The sequence below is a fragment of the Hyposmocoma kahamanoa genome, unplaced genomic scaffold (genome assembly GCF_003589595.1).
Source record: "Hyposmocoma kahamanoa isolate Upper Pololo Valley unplaced genomic scaffold, ASM358959v1 232, whole genome shotgun sequence".
NCBI classification, from domain to species: domain Eukaryota; kingdom Metazoa; phylum Arthropoda; class Insecta; order Lepidoptera; family Cosmopterigidae; genus Hyposmocoma; species Hyposmocoma kahamanoa.
This window is the reverse complement of record NW_020653750.1, coordinates 8,085,099-8,105,733: the sequence shown is the minus strand read 5'-3', so window position 1 is coordinate 8,105,733 and position 20,635 is coordinate 8,085,099. Positions and strand designations below refer to the sequence as shown.

Sequence of the window (20,635 nt, the reverse complement as noted above, 5' to 3'; positions counted from 1 at the left end):
GGGACCTTTCCCAAGCATCAAAGATGTGTTTTAGTAACGCTACCCCCTGCATCGCTAGTCGATTTACCACTAGTAAACCCGTATTGTTCACTATGAAAAATATGATTCCTACCGAAATAGGACAGTAATTGAATCAGCATAACCTTTTCGAATATTTTACTTAAAGCTGGTAAAATTGAAATTGGCCTATAGTTGCTAGGTTCAACTTTCCTACCGCTTTTGAATAAGGGAATAACCTTGCTGTATTTCATTAAATCGGGAAAAACACCTTTATCAACGCACCTATTGAAAGCTACAGCTAAATGTGGGGAAATTAGATCAATAACTGAGTCAATGACTTTAGTTGATAAGCCCCAGAGATCTTCAGTATTTTTAACATGTATTGATTTAAAAGCTTTTATGATGTCTTGTGGATTAACATGACGGAAATTAAATACGGAGTGAGCTAGCAGATCTTATGATTTTCTCTTTATTCCTGTTGCGAATCTTTAGCTCAGTTGACACAGCGGTAACACGATCAGGAGATAGACGCTGATTCAAGCCAGGGCGGATTAAGATCCGGCCATAGGCTTAAGAATACTCCCTTAGAATCTCAAATGCCTACAGACGCTGATTACTGCTTATCATTGAGTTAACCGTCTGATATTTCCCGTAGTACAACGACGTAAGTATAAATATTTCATATTCACCGTGAGAATCGGCATGCTAATATCAGGGAAAGTGCTCCAACACTGCAACAGTGAACTATACTCCACGTGTCGAAGTACACAGTTTGTTGTTGTTATCACTGTGTGCACCTGAAAGTTGTGGAATAAGTTAAGTCTTAGGTTACACACGGCGACTTTTAGAAGCGATTCAAACGCGATGCAAACGCAATCCAGTAGCGATGCAGTCGCTAATCGTCTACTTTTAAACATGCGCGCGATTTTAAGCAGTGATGGAAACACGATGCAAACCCGATACAAACGCTATACAAACGCTATACAAACGCGATGCACGCTTTCAATTAATTAACTAATTTATGTATTTAAGGTATTTATTAATTTTACACTTTTAAATAAATTAAAAAAATTAAACACTTTTAAATTTACAATTAACAAAACAAAATATTGTGTATAAACCTGTACAGATTTTGACTTTTTTTACTATAGAGATGCATAATTATTTAATATAAACGACTGTATCGATGCAGTCGCACGTTTGCATCGATCCAATCGCCTATAAATCGCGTGTGTGTAACCACTCTTATTGTTATTGATACAAGATCTAACAAATACAAAGAAAAAGTCCTTCGATCTGATTAGCTATATATTCTAACCAGCGCTCTGCCGCCTCTCTCTCTCTCTCAGCTCTCTGTTGTCACGTTCGAATCTAGTCGGATCGAACTAGGAGAGTATTTTTTTTAAATAGATGAATAACAATAGTAGTAAAAACATTGTGATAATCAATAATGGTAATTTTCTTTAAATTATAGGTATAATTATAGGTATAATTTTTGGCAGTGCTTACCTTTGGCAAACAAAATATCATTTCGACTACACCAAAATGAGAGCCAGGCCCAAATGATCTGACTACTTTACCGTTACTATTAAGCATGTCACAATGACCCTGTAATAAAATGTAATATAACCTTTTAATAAATATTTCATGTAGCAATTTACATTTTACAGTAACTTACTATTAAAATAGAGCACTTTTAATGTCAATGAAATCGAATGAGGCAAGAACTAGCTGTAATAGAGTTCGACTTTGAAGTCTGTCTATAATGAAAAACATACTTTTTGCAATATATACATATCTCGGCTGATGTCGGCAGCGTGTTGTATAATCTCGTCTTCTGGCAACACCACCGTTTTGGCACTCCCCGCTACGGTTTGCAAGAAATCTCGAGAGCAGTCCTGTATTTGTAATTATTCTTGAGTTAATATTATTGTTCCACTGACTAGAGCCTAGTTCTTAAATAAGAAGAGAAGAAGACTGTACTCATCGAGTATATAATCAGAAATAGAGACGAAATAAGAGCCATACATCCCTGGCAACTCATCAGGTAAATGGGCCTTATATCACTTTAGATATCAACTCTCGTTTGCACTGAAATCACAAATTAGAAAACTGAAATAGTACAGCGCCAACAGCTGACCTGTGTGTACGTCTCCGTATATTCCAAAAATATTCTGTATCATCATCAAATCACATTTCATCGGTAATTAAATATTAAATACCTACGTAATTTTTCAATTTTGGTCCGTTATAGCAAAGCTCAAGTTCAACGGGTCGATTTGAAGTGAAACAATTGACGACACCCGTCAATTGTTTCGAATTCGGAATGGCCAATCGGAGTGCAATTGTCACCGGAATGATTTGGCAGAATGGTTTTCAAACAAATTAAATGACATTCGTCTCTATTTCTGCTTATACAGCCTGTATATTTGAAAGTGAGACATATTCATGCATGTCATGGTAAATCATGTTACAACTGAACATAGACTAAAATAAAATTAGGATATGGGATAGAATAAAAAATAAATCAACAAATTTGTTTTGAAGTGTACATAGGAATAAACCGATTCCCTTTACGCTTGATTTCGAGTGCATTGGGAATACTACCAAGCGGGCGCCGAGTGAGACAGCAACTATAACAATGATTTCACATCTCTCTCTCACCTCACTCATTTTTGTTATGATGAAAAGCTGTTATCGAAATGATTACGTTTTAGCTTAAGTTAATTATTTTTTACTTATGAACTATCATCAAAAATGTTTTACGTACTAAAAAAGATAAGTTTTTGCCGTAGTTAAAAATGTGAAAGCAATTATTTACAATGATTGATTTCTTAGTTATTTACAGTTCATTTACACTTACGTGGTACGGAGAAAGTATTCAAAATGTCCACCGTTTTCCACAATGCATAGTCTAGCACGTCGTAGTAAATTTTGTTTTAAATTGGTCAACACAAACACATTTTGTCTAACAGTATAAAATGCTGAGATAATTCTCTCATGCAACAACTTCGACACTGTTCACCTCCTCCGCGTATACTCCAATTTGGGAACATTTCAATAGCTCGCCTCACACTATCACCACTTATTGCGTAAAGTTGCACCATCTCAGTCAATTCGACGTTAGAATAAATATCCATTTTGCAGGCGAGGGGCGCGTTCGCCGCCAGCGCAGTGTTCGGGCGAGCGGAAGTACAAATAATGTACGGGTCTTCGCTAAGCCAAGGTCGCGCGTGCACTGTCTCTGTACAACAGTGCCGACCTGTGCTTTGTTTTTCGCCAACTGACAGCTCACCGCTGCGTCCGTCGGAGCAATAATAGTGGTGTGCACAGATTCCGATAAGTAATGTTGTTCACAAGTAGTAGTCGATAAAAAAAATAACAAAATATTTTTTTCTAAAGCTTAAGTTCATTAGTTAATAATTTTTTTGCGTTCAGAATCAGCAATATAACGCACTCTATAAGTATGTCTCACTTTCAAATATACAGCCTGTATGTACTCGATGACTGTACCGTACTAATTTTCATAGTTTTATTGGTTCTCTGTTTCACTACCTCCTTTAAGACTTAATTTTTTTAGCCTTTATCCTTCTACTAGGTTCCGTCTATCTCTATACCAAAATTTATCAAAATTGGTTCAGCGGTTTATGCGTGAATACGCAACAGACAGAGTTATTTTCGCGTTTGTAATATTAGTTGGATTGAAGCAAAGATCGAACAAACACAACAAAGAAAAATACCTTCGATCCCAGGACCAAACAACGTCTATACCGCTCTTACCTACTGAGATACAGATCGAGTCAGCAGATCTTACGAATTTCTCTAAATGCTTGTTGCATATCTTTGTTTGGAGATTAAACGGCAGTAATGCCGTTAAAAAAATATTGCCATTATGACATAACTACCGCAGAGTATTTATTACGAAAACAAAGACGTCAATGCCTGCTAAAGATTTTTATGTTCGGTTTTAGCTTTTTTGTTTCCACCGCCTCTCCCATTTCAAAATTAAAAATTAATCTTTTAGAGAGGGAGAGGCCACATTCTAAAATAGACATCTAAAATAATAGTAATATTAATAATGCAGACATTTATAGTCCCGTACTAGGCAAACCCTATGAAGCGGGTGTCATGGACACACATAATTTGAAAAAACAAATATACGCGATTTAAAGCCGGAAAAATAGTTCCATTTCCTATGTGTAACAATCGCGAAAACCAAACAATTTGATTCGAAATATTTTATTTCATCTTATCTAAATTGACTAAGTTTTTTTTTAAGTAAAGAAGGAGGCAAACGAGCCGACGAGCCTTTTGATGGGAGGTGGTCATCGTCGCCCAAGGACATTTGCAACATCAGATGAGCTGCCTATGCGTTGCCAGCCTTTGAGAGCCCTGTAAACACGCTTTTTGAAGAACTCCATATCATAGCGTAAAGGGAACACTTCAGGAGGAAGATCATTCCACAACCTTGCAGGTTCGAGGAAAAAACGAACGAGATGCCCGTATGGCCTTACAATGCCAGGCATCTAAGATGTGGAAATGGACTCTACTCCTTTGGCGGGAGGTGCGATGGTAGAAACGAGGCGGTGGCACCAGTTCGAAAAGTTCCTCAGAGCACTCCCCATTATAAAGACAGTAGAATACACACAGAGAGCCAACGTCTCGCCGTAAGCTAAGGGGCTCCATACCGTCTGTGAGTTTGGGATCATCGATAATACGAACAGCCCTACGTTGGATAGAGTCAAGTGAATCAAGCTGGTATTTGGGTGCTCCTGCCCAGAGTTGCAAGCAATACTCTATATGGGGCCGTACTTGTGTTATACATAACAAAAGTCGGTGACCTGGAGAGTTTGTTAGAAGTTTGAACCATTCATTTCTTTTAATAGTAAACATCGAAAGGAAACAATAAAAAAAAAATATTGAAGAAGAGCCTCAAATCAACGAGGCTAGAAAGATAGGTTATGGGTCGACCTTATCCGTAAAGGAGATACTAGCTACGTAATATAATTACCCAACGATTGATACGACGACGGCGACTTAAACGTTACATAAGTAGTGACGTCACCTGAAAAAGTGGACAATGCAGAAGTGTTTCCACCATTTCTATAGACAAAACTTCCTGCTGAACATTCACAGACATATCTTTGAATATCTCGTCCACCGATACCGCCTGGTTATAGTACCTGAAATTTCAATCGCTTTACTGTAAAAATAATACACTTTTACAAAGTCGTTTCAAACGTTCTAACAAAAATGTGAAGTACCATACTCACCATTGCACACAGAAGAATTTTTTAACGCGTGCTTTAATTTTTGCACTAACTCGATTCACTGTCAGGAAATAAAATAACTCCCTCATGGATTCCTAAAAAATGTTAAGGTTAGGAAGAAAGGCTAATAGAAAGGCATCGAGTTTAACAATCAGAAATAGAGACGAAATAAGGGCCATCCATCCCTGACAACTCATCAGGCAAATGGGTCTTAAATCGCTTTTAAATATCAACTCTCGTTTGCGCTGAAATCACAAATTAGAAAACTGAAACAGTACAGCGCCAACAACTGACCTGCGTGTACGTCTCCGTATATTCCAAAAATATTTGTATTTATTGTAACACAGATAATAACTCTAACAATGGGGGCTGTTCCATTCGGTGGTGTGGGAAAAACAGCAAAACATCTAATTTCAAAACAAACGGAATCACATTTCATCAGCATTTAAATATTAAATATGTCATTTTTCAATTTTCGTCCATTATAGCAAAGCTCAAGTTAAACTAGTCGATTTGAAACATTGACGACACCCGTCAATCGTTTCGAATTCGGGCTGGCCAATCGGAGCGTAGTTGTCACTGTAATGATTTGGCAGAATAGTTTTCAAACAAATTAAATGACATTTCGTCTCTATATCTGGTTATATACTCGATGGAGAAAAGCTACTACAATTGCCACCACGTATACAAAAGTTTAGGAATCATCATAAACATAAGACTCCAGTTTATCGAAAATATTTCCTATAACTTTATACATAAAGCTCTAGATTATTATTATAGTTATAACTAACCCTAAATACTAATTTTCTCTTAGTCGATAGAACGTATGTGGCACATACTCTTGCAATGTAAAACATTTGCATGTATGTGCCTATGGCAAATAGAAAAAACACCTGAAAATGAACCAGGAAAAAGTTAATTGCTTTTAAATATCTACTAATGTAACTCCACACAACAAATATTAGTAACCTCCCCTTGTCTCTAGATGGCGTCGGCATCAAAATAGAACGCGCTGTCGAAGTGTTAACTAAATTACTATTTAAGTTGCAAAAGGACATTAGATAAAAAATAATAATAATCGGTGGCGCAGTCAAGTCCATCAGCGGCCAACTGTAAAATATCCTTCATAAAAAAATGCTTTGTATCGAATCATAGGGTCTATGAATGGCACTCCAGTACTTCCAGCTGGTGGGATACTTGGACGACAGCTTATACAATCGTCGGTATTCACGTGCATTCGGAAATCCGATTTTTGCCGAGGGATATTGAGAAAATAGAAAAATTGTACGTAGGTACTTTGTTAAACTTACGTATTGATATTTCTGCACCAGGATTGTGGATTGGTATCTCGATTATAGGAGTATGATTATGAAATAAAAATTAAATGCTGAACAATTCTGTTCAATTTGAGTCACTCTTGATCAAGCCACCTTAACAACACGTCAATTATTTGACTTATTTTTTTTCAAAAGCATGTAAACGTTTCAATTCTATAATGAATGGTACGTGTGACGACCCGCGTTATGTAACGTGAGTGCACCGCGAGATTATGCAAATGTGTGCGTCCGGATAAGGCCTTGACCGGCTAAGTGAAATGACCCTACTTGCCTTATTATACTACGCCAGGACAGTCCATTATGCGTTAATAACAGAAATAATAATAGAGATGTTAAATCAGTTTACCACCAACAGATCACTAGTACCCGGTGACAATTCACCAATGCCACTACCGGTAAACACTGCTGTGCCAAAAGAGATGGCTGTTGTAATAGGGTACTCGTGTCGAGCATTATTTGTTACGAAGACTTTAGTTTCTGCGAGAATAAGTTGTGACATCCATGAGCTCTGCGAAAAAATAAACAGAATATCGAGGACCTAAAAATGATCGTAAATAGTTTACATTTAGTTTAAATAGTAAACAAGTTTTATTGAAATTGTGTAATAGAAAGTGTGTGTGTAATGTATCATACAAATATTATTCACATTTGCTGCTCGCACTTGCCGGCCGCAGACGCAGCACACTCGCTAAGTTCGCTCGGCTCGTGCTGCATTTTCATTTTATAACCTAACCTACTGAATGGCAACCTGAAGATTTGACTTAGGTAAAATGCGTTTGTTTTATTTAAACCACCAAGGAATCCAGTGTATAACAATAATAATTTTGTCAAAATGAAATTTCAGCATCGAATACACAAGTATCATGGGGAGTCGGATTTAAACTTATTATTTATGTAAACTGTGATTATACCACGTAAAAATTATCTAAATTGACAATATATGAAATGATTGTCATATAATATGAGTTTTATATTAATTTTTTTTGTGAATTGTGAATGTATAAAGTGTACAAGATTTATATAAAGTTATATTAAAGGAAGTGAAATTGGTCTAAATAAAAATTATATTAAATGAACGGTATTTGTTTTGAAATTAATTTATTTAATTTTCGTATAAGTTAGACGCACCCACGGAAAGTGGGTGAAATCCAATAAACCGGATTCATCCCTTAATTTGCCACCCTTAGGAATAATATTTATAGGAGGAATATTTGCTTCAAGTTTTGTCATGGAACCATCACTGAGATACCCCCTTTCCAAAAGAATCATGAAATGTTTGGCAAATGTCGAAGTAATTGCATAACATACACATAAGAAAAAGTACAGTCGAATCGTAAACCTCCTTTTTGAAGACGGTTAAAAAGAAGATGTATATTCTGAATCAATTAGCCATAAAGTTACCATATCCACCGTGTACAACAAACAAATTAGACAAAACATTCGGAACTTTTGACATAAACGTTACAACGTACACAAATTAACTAATTAATGAGAAAACTTGTTAAAAACCTCTCTCACCTCATAAAACCTTACCTCGTTACATAGACTTTTAGGACATGAGTACATGTACAAAAAGGCTCCAGACCAATAACAGAATATGCATTCCAAGATAGTGTATCTAATTAATATAAGAATCTGAAGAAAACAAGAACAGGCATTAATTAATAGATAGAGATTTGCAGTTCACACATTTAGGCTACGGACAACATAATGTAAACTCAAAATAGTTCTTTATCACGAAAAGTTATCATGTTTAAAAATTACCTTATCGTTACTTTCGAAATTCTTTTGCCATTTGGAACAATAATCCCATAAGTGCCAAACTTGCAGTGCGGGAAAGAGCTTCGAAACCTCCATCCACATCGAGTCACGGTCAGGAAACAGGGTCTCAATGAAAATATGCACCGGAAAAACAGATATTATGTCCATGTAGAAACCGACAGAAGACATTTTTAGTTCTGCTATCTCCTTCACTGTTACCTTTTTCACATTCTATAAAAATAAACACACGAGTATATAAGTAATACCCCATTTTTGTTGCTTTGTGATGATTGTCTAAAAATCCCTCTATGGAGCTAAACGTAAGTTAATATAATATCGTCTTCTTAAAGGTAAAACCACATACGTGACATTTTCCACGAAAAAACTCCAAATTATATACCAGTTGTAAGACAGTCACCATCTTTCTGCGCGTTTTAAGTTTATAGCTTCTTCGTTATCGAATTTTACGTGCAGAAATACAGTGATTTTCTTACCATAGCTACATAAATTAAAGACTTCGTGGAAAAGTCACTTATGTGGTTTTACCTTTAAACAGACGATGTGTAAATGCTAGCTCAACTTGTTTATTTCAGTATTATTTAATTTTGGAGGTTACTTTCTTCACCTTATTTTCGCTAACAAAAATAATTTACAGTTTCACATAAAAACATTTATAATAATTTTAATTACTTATCCATTGTTCTTTAATTTATCAATAACTGATCCATCAAGTTTAATCTATCACTAGTGTTGCTGCGCAGAGCACCCAGCCTTTTCTATCAGCCAGCCGACTCACGCAGAGAGGTCCAGTCAGTCACCCATTATTTCATTGTTGCGAACTGTTGTACCTATTTACTTTGCTTGTTTTGTGAAGGCCACTCATCTCAGTTATTTAATGAATTTACAGCGGCCTTTGGAAGTTTTTAACCTTGCCTCCATTTCTATAATGGGCTCAGCATGCTGTGCTTATTATTAGAAACTACGAATTCTTATTTACAAACTCCGGAATATCAACTTTACACACACAATACGTACGTACCATACATATAGAAACTCCATATCAAAAATCATACCTTGTCGACGACACAAGTGGTCAGCTGTCTATAAATGTGGAGCAACAAGCCAGACATTATGACTATATGAACAACCTTCTGTGTGTCCGAATTCATGAGCCCCATCGCATGGAGAGGCGACATGATACAAACGTACAGGACCATTAAGAAGTGGATCACGTCTAACACATGAGTCTGAAATTCAATCAAATGGATAAAAAATTATTATGCTTAAAAATAAAGTACAAGGCTCAATAAAATACATCTAACATTTTGGATCGTAGAATACGGGAAACAAAAACCAAATGTTCATTAAATTAAAGGAAAAATAAGTAAACTCATAGGGCGCATTACAAGTTTCCGGAATTGGCCACTTACATAAAATATATTTAAAAAGTAATTACCACATTTGAAAATTGAACTCTTTGGCTGTAGAATACAGTTTGTTTCATCTGACTATCAATTGTTTTTATTGTGGCGTCATTTTACAAATTGGTTGTCTACATCACCATGGATTAAACTCGTGAAAATTAACAGCTCAGTGGAGCTTCGCTTCAAACTGTTATTTGGCGATGAAACACCATGCAAGAGCATATTAAGACGACTATTTATAGCTGGTTTGCAGAATTCAAACGCGGTCATGTGAATCTCAGTGACGAATTTCGTGGTCGCCCGTCCACTGCTGTGAACAACAAAAACATTGATGCTGTGCGCCGTATGATCAAAACAGACAGGCATGTGACATACCTTGCAGATCGCGTCACTTGATGCAATGCGATGCTTACCAGATTCAACGAAGGGGCGTCAAATTTGGTGTGGGACATAGTAACAGGTGACGAAACATGGATTTATAGTTACGATTCCAAAACAAAGCAGCAATCGAGCGTATGGGTCTTTCGAGATGAGCCGAAACCAACCAAAGTGGCGCGCGTGCAAAGTGCCTCCAAGCGGATGATTGCTTCTTCTTTTAATACAACTGGACACATGGCCACTGTTGCTTTGGAGAATCGTTGTACCGTGAATAGTAATTGGTACACGACTATTTGTTTACCGGGAGTTATTGACAAACTTCGTAAAAATAACCGTAAACTTCGTATCATATTGCACCACGATAATGCCAGTTCTCACACGGCCAGACAAACAAATGAATTTTTGAAGGTGAACAACGTTGACCTTATGAGTCATCCCGCGTACAGTCTCGAATGGCACCATGTGACTTTTATTTATTTCAAAAAATTAAGAACCAGTTGCGCGGTCAACGATTTTCATCACCTGAAGAGGCTGTCGAAGAGTATAAAAAATATGTTTCAGAGATTGTCACGGTGGAGTGGCATAAATGTTTTCAAAATTGGTTCATTCATTTGAAAAAGTGCATTAACACTAACAGAGAATATTTTGAGAAACCGTAAGTTCATTTCTGATCATTAGTATTTTTTTCTTATTCATTCCGGAAACTTATAGTGCGCCTTCACGTATACAATTGGAATATGTCAAATTTTACGGGTCCGGGACAGCCGAGCTTTATTAATTTGTTTGTCAATCAAGTCCATTGATGAACTGTAAATTACACAATATCCGATTTTTACTTGGATGTTTACTTGCAGCTAAAAACTTACAAAATCTGTATCAGGCTCCAAAATCCAGGGAAAGTTAGAATTGATAATAATATGCGGTGAATCGACAGTGGTCACGTTATTAGTCAATTTATACAGCTGTAAATACTCGTCGGTGAATTTCGGTAGCCGCTGGTTGTTTTTATCTAAAAGTAACACAAGTTACGAGGATTGCTTGCAAGACAGAAATATAACATCGGTTACAACATTTATTTAAACAATTCTTAAAACTTAGAATTTATAAAAACTGGTAGAAGTAACATATCATCCAGTTAATATATACAGATGTAACGTTACTGCCACTGTGTCCAAACGGTTACCATGCTGATCTGCCACGCAGAGGTCCCGCGTGTCCGCGGGTCCCAATGAGTGAGTGCGTAATCTAATATGAAATTTATTAATATAGATATCCTGTTTGTTACCTCTGTAATACAAGTGTGAATCATCAACAAATGTAGGATCTTCATCTTCCACACCAGCCAAGTGGTCCTGGAACACTTTCATGGGACGATACCGAGTTCGAATCAATCTAGAATCATTACTGTCATATTCTGAAATGCTTTCCTAAAAAGTTACATAATAGATTAGAAAACCATCATAGTGAACAATTCTAAGCTTTCGAATATTCGTACTATGATAATTGGTGCTGTAGGTAATAATAATAATGATCTATTTATTTCAAATATATTCATCCATAATATTTGTTAGCAAAGAAGAATACTTGAGCTAGTGTTAAGTTTAAAATAATAATAAACCATAATTGTATATATTGTATATAGGTATTAATATGGGAACTAAAGTACCCAGCCAATGTCAGGATAACTGGCTACGCATTGGCAACACTATGCAATCGCATCCACCACCCCAGCATTGGGGACTCCCATCTTTCCACCAATGTGCTCAGGATGACGTTCGTACTGAGACGTATGCGACGGAGTAGCGATACTACTACTACTTTCGCATGATAGAGTAGAAAGTCAAAGTCAAAGTCAAAGATTATTTATTCTCTGCATACATGGTTGACGCGCTACAGAAAGGTAGAAATCGGAACAACATCCTGAACACATTGTTATCCAGTGTAACAATGTGTTCAGGATGCTGTTCCGATTATGCACCCAGGTGCACAGTGCTTTATATGTCCGCCGCGTGTAACTGACCTACAGGCTGCACGTGTAAAAAGACTGGCAATTAGCTTTAAAAAGCGTTACCCTTACTTCATCTGTACATCGTGCAAACCTACTAGTCAACACATTACAACGGACAACCAGTGCCTTGCGCTCCTCCAAATCGGCATTATCACATAGGTCCTCGGTGACCCAGTGACCCACATACTTCAATTGTTTTGTCTGCTTTAGAGGAGTATCGCCTAGATTAATGGCAGGCACTATGATATACGTGTTCTAAATATCATACACTCACCCTTGCGCGCATTGTATCTGAGCCCATGAGTCACCGCATAAGACTCACAAATCTTTAGCAGCCTGCGCAAAGCGCCGATAGATGGGCTCAAAAGCACCATGTCATCAGCGTAACATATATCATTAACGCAAACCCCATCAATATGACAAAACAAAACTTTAACACCACAAAAGTCGTAACACGTTTATTATAAAATGAAATTTTCTACAACTTTAATGTATAAATTAAAAATAATATCTTTGAACTTTATTCGCTTTCTAATAACAGAGCTCAAAGGTTAACTGGGAAATGAAACTATTTTTCGAATCTGAACCTCACGGTGACGGCTGACCATGGGACCTGTAAGATCGTTGAACGTTGAACGTTGGTTTGTTTGAAAAAATAAATACACGCGATTTAGATCTGAAAAATATTTTCAATTCCTATGTGTAACAATCGATAAAACATAAGAACTCAAGGATTACCTGTCTTGCAAACGAGCTTTTAACTCTTTTCTCTATTTTGCTGCGAACATTGTGCAGGACCAAGGGATTTTCTAACATCACTCTCATAAAATCTGATCTACGTAACACCTGAATGAATGACAACGTGATTGGCAAACTTAGTTTATACTGCGTAAATCATGAAAAGTTTGTTTTAGGGCGTGAATACTTGGTGACTCTCTGTTTATTAGTAAAGTTTACTAACCTGCACTTCCACGTAAGTGGCTGCTCGCACACTAACTTTCGCTGGTATCGAGTAGAATAAACTTAACTCTCCCAGTACCTAAGTAAATATAAACAGAGATTCTTTTTATAATACCAAGTGACGGGTCGGACAAGTCGTGCACCTAATGGTAAGCTACACGCCTGTCCATAACAGTTGCAATGCCACGCAGAGCTCTAAATCGCAAACAACTGACGAGCACTACCACTGCGCCCATCACCCTGAGACATAAGTTGACAAGTCCCATGAACCTGTATTTTCACCAGCACCCTACCGGAATGCAATAATGCTTCCATTACTGCTTGGCGGCAGAAATAGGTAAGGTGGTAGTACTTCCCTTTACGAACTCTTTCACAAGGAGCTCTACTGCTACTGAATAAATATCTATGGACTCTTCTATGAAACTCATTTCAGAATAATGGTACTAACTGTTCCTTCCTTAAATGCGATTATAGGGCTCTCATCGTCCTCATCCGAGAGCAACTCAACGACGCCTTGCTTGATTACGATGAGGCCGCTCTTAACCACGCCCTGATTCCATATCTGCTGCCCAGCCAAATACAATTCATGGCGAATCACTAGCGCTAATTGACGCATGAACGGTTCTCCTAGCAAAGCCAAGAAAATAGTCACAGGTGTATATGTATAACGTATTTGCCGCTTGGTTTAAGTAGATAAGTTTGAAATTCATACCCGTATCTCCCAAAAGCATTGACCGATGAAAGTGACCAACGTTTATATCAAATATCAATTCCATCTGCAATGAATGCGGCAGTTTCTGAAGATGATCTGATCTCAACACTCCCTTCTTCATTTTCCAGAGTTGCAACTTGTAATTCTTCGCCTGGTCTATGAGAGACTGTGGAGCTCCACACGATTTGAGATACTCTTTCATGTGGTGATACTGTGTGTGACCAAGCAAGAAAAATTTAATCATAAAATTTATAATAAATGCATATTGATAACGAAAGCGCTATTGAAACTCATTAAGGCGAGCCTACATTTTAGGACGTGAGGTGTGAATAGGCGGAGAAACTTTGACACAGATCCGACGTCAACAAGCGCCCGATGGCGACTGACGGGACAGCCAGCGGCGGGCGGCTCGGCGCATCGTTAAAGCGCTGGCCAATTTCAAATTTTGAGATAAATGAGAGTTTTAGCAAGTTCTCTGTAGTACTTAATGAAAAAAATCTCCATATAAAAATTAAGTACAAAGTTAGACATTTTATTCTTAATTTTTTTTTATTCTAAATTTTATAATTAATGTTAGTCTTTTATTTTAGCCTATTTTCAGAATTTTATAATTATGATCGAGCGAAGTACAGCCTATCGTGGACGCATTAGCACTTTCTTTAGACAATAACCTTAGGTGTTTGTATAGTATATGTTTTGTAAGACCGTACTTAAACAGTAAATACTTAGTCAAAGTCAAAGTCAAAGATCATTTATTTCATAGGTAAAATAAATTTACACTTGAAAACATCATATTTACATTAAGCTACTGCTCGTTCACGACGCTGACTTCCCTGAGAAGAACGAGCAAGAAACTCTAGGGATTGCTCTTTTCAAATAAACTTAAATGCTATGGAGTACACTTTGAATCAAATTTGTGTGGATTCTGGAGCCGTGTCGTCTTTCCATACATCTTTATCTAACACGTAGTCTTCAATTTTGTAATATGACTTTTCGATCAAAATAATTTTAATGTAGTTTTTAAACTTAGGAAATAATAAACTTAATATATGCTCCGAAATCTTGTTGTAAAAACGTATACAGTTACCCATAAAAGAGTCGTTTAGCTTGGTTAAACGAAAACGTGGTACCATGAGTTTATACTTAGCTCTAAGGTTGATATTATGGATATCTTCTTTCTTATTGAAATTATGTACATATATTTTTACGGGCATATAAATAATTTTGAGTAAATGTACTATGATGCCACACTCATGATACCAGTCTCCTTAAACTTTTCTCTGAGAGAAACCCGAGAGCCTAGACGGTACACAGGACGAATCGCTCGTTTTTGCAATAGAAATATAGTTTGAATATCTGCCGTTTTACCCCACATGAGAATCCCGTAGGACATTATACTATGGAAGTAACTAAAGTAAACTAGTCTAGCAGTACTAACATCAGTAAGCTCACATATTCTGCGGACTGCGTATACAGCGGAGCTTAATCTGCTGGCAAGGAAGATGTATGTGGAAACCATTGAAGTTTACTATCTAAGGTCACTCCCAAGAAGACTGCTTTGTTAACAAGGTCTAACTTTTCTCCGTTTATTTCTATGCTTGGACTAGTCGATTCTACGTTAGGTAATTCAAATTTAACACATTATGTCTTCATGGCATTACGCAATAAATTGTTAGCATTAAACCAATAAACTACCTTAGAGAGGGTATCGTTAATATTAATGATGACAGACATGACATCTGTCTGTTTTATAATATAAAGGAAATTTTATCAGCAAACAATACTACTCGCAATGGTCCTTAACAAAGAATGGCAGATCATTAACATAAATTAGAAACAAGAAAGGTCCAAGTATTGAGCCCTGCGGAACACCCATTTTTACCGGAGAACCCAAAGAAGCCACTCCATTTATGGCTACTTTCTGAATTCTACCGTTGAGATATGACGAGACAATTTCCGACGCCTTGCCATTTTGCACCGTAATGTTCCAGCTTCCTAATAAGAGTAATATGGTCAACGCCTTTGAGAGGTCACAGAAAACACAAATAGAGTTCTCTTAAACCAAATGATCCAGAAAAACAGTTTTTCCCGCTTCTCCTCCGCACAGTGTTTTATAAATCCCAATTTTGTGACATGCCCTTTTTGTGCATGCATTGTGTATGCGTGCGTACTTGACAAAACAACGCGACTATAATTATAAAATATAAGTCGTATTTACTCACCCGATCAACGAATTGCGACCATCGAGTGAGTTGATCAATCATGTCCCAGGCAAGAACGCCCACGAACTGATACCGCATTAATACAAAACCAAATAACATTAGGACAGATGTCAACCATTTCTCTGTACTACCCTGAAAGGAAACTTCTGTACATTAAATTATTTTTTCTTGGTGTGATTGTATGTGGATTTACTGAACAAAAGTCAGCCTCATACTTAAAAAAATCCATTGCATTAAAACACATTTACATTAAGTTTTAGAGCATTTAAATTTGTAAACTACGAAAATCCAAGCAATTTTTTTTAAGAATATAATTTGGATCTACTAATGCCTTTCATAATTATTATTATTATTCTTGTTGTTGTTGTTGTTGTTGTCGTTATTATTATTATTGTACACATGTGTAAATACTTACAAAAGGGAATGAGTCTCCAAAGATTATATTAAAAAGCCGTCCGGCGCTGTAGTACCAACATTCCAAATAACTGAAAAAAAAAACAGTAATTTTCATTTGCCCAGCAATGACATCATTCAAATTATCACTGATTGTCCTGGAAATATTACTTTTGAAAGGTAAGCCTCGCTATATGTACATGATCTGGAAATCCGAGATTATACCACTGCTTCTCAGGGCGTTCCGGTTGATTCAATGCGTTCCATATGCATGTTGAGCCATGTAACGCGAGATTCACCAAAACGATGTGCTCCAGTACATAGAACAGTCTTCGGGAATTTTGCATCTGTAATGTGATACGAATCGTTGCACCCATCATTCAAAGAAACATCTTGCCTTTAAACCGCAATATACACTCATGGATACATTTACAGAAACGCTAAAAAATTTTGAATTATCATAACAATTTATCTCAATCTTTCACTGTTCACGTGGTCAGGTTTTGGAATGCACTTCCCATTAATGGTCATGATAGTGAAACATCCTTAGCAATTTTGCTAAATGAGAGTTAAGGAGCACTATTTATCGACTGTTCCATGCATTTTATAGGTATCATAGTACGAAATATGTATATATCTCTGTATTTATATAGTTTTAATAATTTAATGTTTATGATATTGTTTTTTATTACATAATTTTTGTTTTGTTGTCCAAGTAAACCCGTTATTGTAAGTATTGTCTTCTGTATTTAGATTTGCAGGATGAAATTTATGTTAGATATAAGCAGTACCTTTTGCTTGTGTTTTCCTTGTTACTAATTGTATTTATGTTTTTTTGTACAATAAATAATTAAATAAAAAATAAACAATTATCATATGACCTACTAGCCATATATACCAGAGCGTTAATTTGAAAAAAGAATTACTTCAACCGGCTTAGATGCCTATAAAAAAATGTACAATGGACTGAAGTCTTGGAGTAGGCCTATTTACCTAAACTTGACTGTATTGTTTTAAGCCTTTGCCTTTTCCATAACGGAAAAAAAAATAAAAAAACAACATATTTTTTTTTAGTTTTAGCTTTCCTCTGGAGTTTCAAAATGACCACCGTAAAGATATAACTATTTCCCACGAAAAAATTTCAGACAATTAAACAATTGAAGAATAATTACAATCTAAGATCTGTCGTCCCGAGTCCCGAAGAACGAAAAATTTTAATATTACTAGCTTGCCTCTAAATTATAATATACACCCTGACACATAATTCGCGCCACCTCGCATTTTTATCGTAAAGGGCTAGAATACAAAAATCTTCGTTCGATGATAACACTCATCGAAGAAAAAGGTTTCCCCCGGTTTTGAAGTCCAAATTTCCGACAAGGCCTATGGAAAACACTTATAATATACTAGTTTCAAAATTGGTTAAGATAGTTCTTGATCAATCGAACATTGTTTAAGCTTAGGGCATTTAATACTGATGTGAGGTGGCTCGAATTATATGTCCGGGAGTGTACATCCACTCCCGGAGTAACTCCATAAGTAAAATTTACTGAAATCACAGAAACAATGACAAGTCAAACTACAAATAAAAGCCTTAATGTTTTGTTATCTTCATTTTGTACCTCTGTATTTACATCTAGGAAGTACATAGCAACTCTGTAAATACGACCGATTACCAGCCATCTCCCAATCTTGATCAAGTATGTACACGGTACTCCAGTGCGATAGAATTTATCTGAAAAAAGAATTTTGAACAAAAATGTACAGGTACCATCAACAATAGGAGATATAACTTTTTATTAAAAAAACAGACATCACAAGTTTGTCAAACGACGTCTATTTGCCAAGTTTTATTGAAATTGGTTAGCGGAAAGTGGGTGAAATCCAATAAACCGGATTCATCCCTTAATTTGCCACTCTCAGAGGAGGAATATTTTCTTCAAATTTCAATGCGATCACTACTGTGGTACCCCCTTTCAAACAAAAAAAGAACCAACGAAATCGTTTCACAAAAAATACAATCGAAATGAGAACATCTTTTTTTTTTTGAAGTCGATTAAAAAGACCAAAATTCGCAGAATTAAAATGTTCATACTTACTGACAAGATCGCACATTACAACCAATGGAAGCATACTGATTATGTCATACGACAGTGAATAGACATTTCTTCTGTAGACACGGATATGCAATCGTACAATGGGCCAAAAGTTGTGCAGTACATGAATTGCTACATCGATAAAGAAGATAGCTTCGAAAAATAATAGGCTCCGATCTATTATAATTCGGTAAGATGGATAGGAGATTGTGCAGAGCCGGATGAAATTAAAAATGTACTTCACCATAATAGTAACGATCACGAACACCTGGTAGGATCGGAATTAAATAGGTATTAATACACATAAACTGTAATGTATAAATTATTTTTATTCCAATTGTACGCTTGAAGATGGCGGAAACTAATGCCTTAAACTGAAACCGGACTTTGTGACGCGTCTAATTGCAAAGTGGGGTGCATTAAGCATACGACGATGTTGATTTTAACACTTACGGTCTTTGTAGAGCTCTTATAAGTAATCTTAAGTATGTAGATAAACAATGTCAAGAGAAAAATTCTGATTTGTGTTAATTTTTTTTATGACACCAAGTGATGGACGAACAAATTGTGCGCCTGGTGGTAAGTTACACGCCCTGGTTCATAGCAGTTGCAGTGCCGCTCAGAGCTTTAAATCCCAAAGATCTGAGGGGTACTGCCCTGTGCTTATCACCCTGAGGCATAAGTTGAAAAATCCCTGTAATTTCACCTACACCCTTACCCTTTAAAACCGGAAAGCAGTAATGCACACATACACGGCAGAAATAAATAAGGCGACAGTACTTCCCGGGACGAACTCTTTCACAAGGAGCTCTACAGCTACCAAATTATAATGTACCTACTCGTACAATAGTATTTTATGCAATCGTTGCATAATGAGGGTTCTTAAATTCGAGTACCGTGTTTCTAGGTGAGTAATAGGTGCGGAATGTTAAGACCTAATTATTGTCGTGATTGCATGCATTACATAATTAGGTATGAATAGTGTATGAAACACAACCAATATTTAACGTATATTTTGTTGACAATCCACGACAACAAACTCAAGCGAACGTCTAAACAAACTCTTCAAAACAAAAACCAAAGAGATAAAATAGAAGTGTCGTGATTAGCCAAGTAACGCTTATATTTAAACCATTTAGGAGACAGTAGAGCAATTGAGTGGTTAATATAGTAGAAATATTTGATATTTTAATTAACAAAAATACGACATTCTCTTTTGAAACTCATTATAGTTCTGTGTACAGAACTACAATAAACATTATGGTTCTGTGTATAGAACTACAATAAACATTATGGTTCTGTGTACAGAACTATAATATATGTCCATCTGTCTATATGCCATGGCTCTTTTACTCGTGTTTAAACTAAAGTGTGAAAAAGTTTATTTCCATGAATTCTGTTCTCTGCGATTTTTAACATTTTACAGAAGCGGCTAGTTAAGCATAAAACCCTTCCAATGTTTGACTCACATTCCACCAAGTTTTCCAAACCAACATTAAAACATATTCTGTATATTTGTGTATACGGCCCTCCCACAACCTTCTGCCATGTTGCACCGCATGGTTGGTTGGTGTTACGCGACTTCCTTGGCTCGTAGTGGTCCTAAAATATATCACTGTTGATTGAATCTTGTTGTAGACAAAATACTGTTTCACATGACATTAAGGGCGCCTTCAAATTAAAGGCTTACAGAAGCGCTTCAGTAATTTATAATTCACTAAAGCCGGGCACTCATTACCGAGCTGTAACGGTAACGTGACAGATACAGTATCGAGGTCCTAGTGTGTACGTGCGAAACAGTCTTCACTCGATAGAATGAGTACCTGGTTGTCGTGGGCTCACTGCGAACAGCACGTGTTCCGCTCGCGAGTCACGTACATACCATGATTTTTGGTAACAGGAATAATTATTTCTTCAAAACTTACTTTTTACCAATACTTGTTCCAAGAGACGGCTCACTAAGAACCCCGCGTATCATATTTGTCAGAAAATCAAACCCGATAGTACCAGTTTATTTTTCCAGTGACCACCACCATATATCCCATCTGTCTAAAGGCGTAGCCAACAAGACCGA

The 20,635-nt window shown here is 36.5% G+C and overlaps 1 protein-coding gene across 2 annotated transcripts in view; it reads right to left on the bottom strand.

Moving 5' to 3' along the window:
- The window catches only part of LOC113228451, a 48,910-nt gene extending 28,398 nt beyond the window's left edge, over positions 1–20,512 (bottom strand). For both annotated transcript variants that reach the window (XM_026461760.1, XM_026461761.1), the window contains exons 1-23: positions 20,487–20,512; positions 20,031–20,163; positions 18,565–18,829; positions 18,088–18,200; positions 16,637–16,812; positions 16,488–16,557; positions 16,073–16,204; positions 13,851–14,061; positions 13,587–13,765; positions 13,140–13,217; positions 12,917–13,024; positions 11,456–11,597; positions 11,037–11,179; positions 9,442–9,615; positions 8,372–8,599; positions 8,141–8,242; positions 6,954–7,115; positions 6,062–6,163; positions 5,274–5,365; positions 5,066–5,183; positions 1,779–1,898; positions 1,510–1,608; positions 690–797 (exon numbers count right to left, since the gene is read on the bottom strand). In XM_026461760.1, coding sequence (XP_026317545.1) covers positions 690–797; positions 1,510–1,608; positions 1,779–1,898; positions 5,066–5,183; positions 5,274–5,365; positions 6,062–6,163; positions 6,954–7,115; positions 8,141–8,242; positions 8,372–8,599; positions 9,442–9,615; positions 11,037–11,179; positions 11,456–11,597; positions 12,917–13,024; positions 13,140–13,217; positions 13,587–13,765; positions 13,851–14,061; positions 16,073–16,204; positions 16,488–16,557; positions 16,637–16,812; positions 18,088–18,200; positions 18,565–18,829; positions 20,031–20,057 — 2,949 coding nt within the window. In that variant the 5' untranslated portion in view covers positions 20,058–20,163; positions 20,487–20,512. The remainder of the gene's footprint in view (positions 1–689; positions 798–1,509; positions 1,609–1,778; positions 1,899–5,065; positions 5,184–5,273; positions 5,366–6,061; positions 6,164–6,953; positions 7,116–8,140; positions 8,243–8,371; positions 8,600–9,441; positions 9,616–11,036; positions 11,180–11,455; positions 11,598–12,916; positions 13,025–13,139; positions 13,218–13,586; positions 13,766–13,850; positions 14,062–16,072; positions 16,205–16,487; positions 16,558–16,636; positions 16,813–18,087; positions 18,201–18,564; positions 18,830–20,030; positions 20,164–20,486) is intronic.
- Between the last annotated feature and the right edge of the window lie 123 nt (positions 20,513–20,635).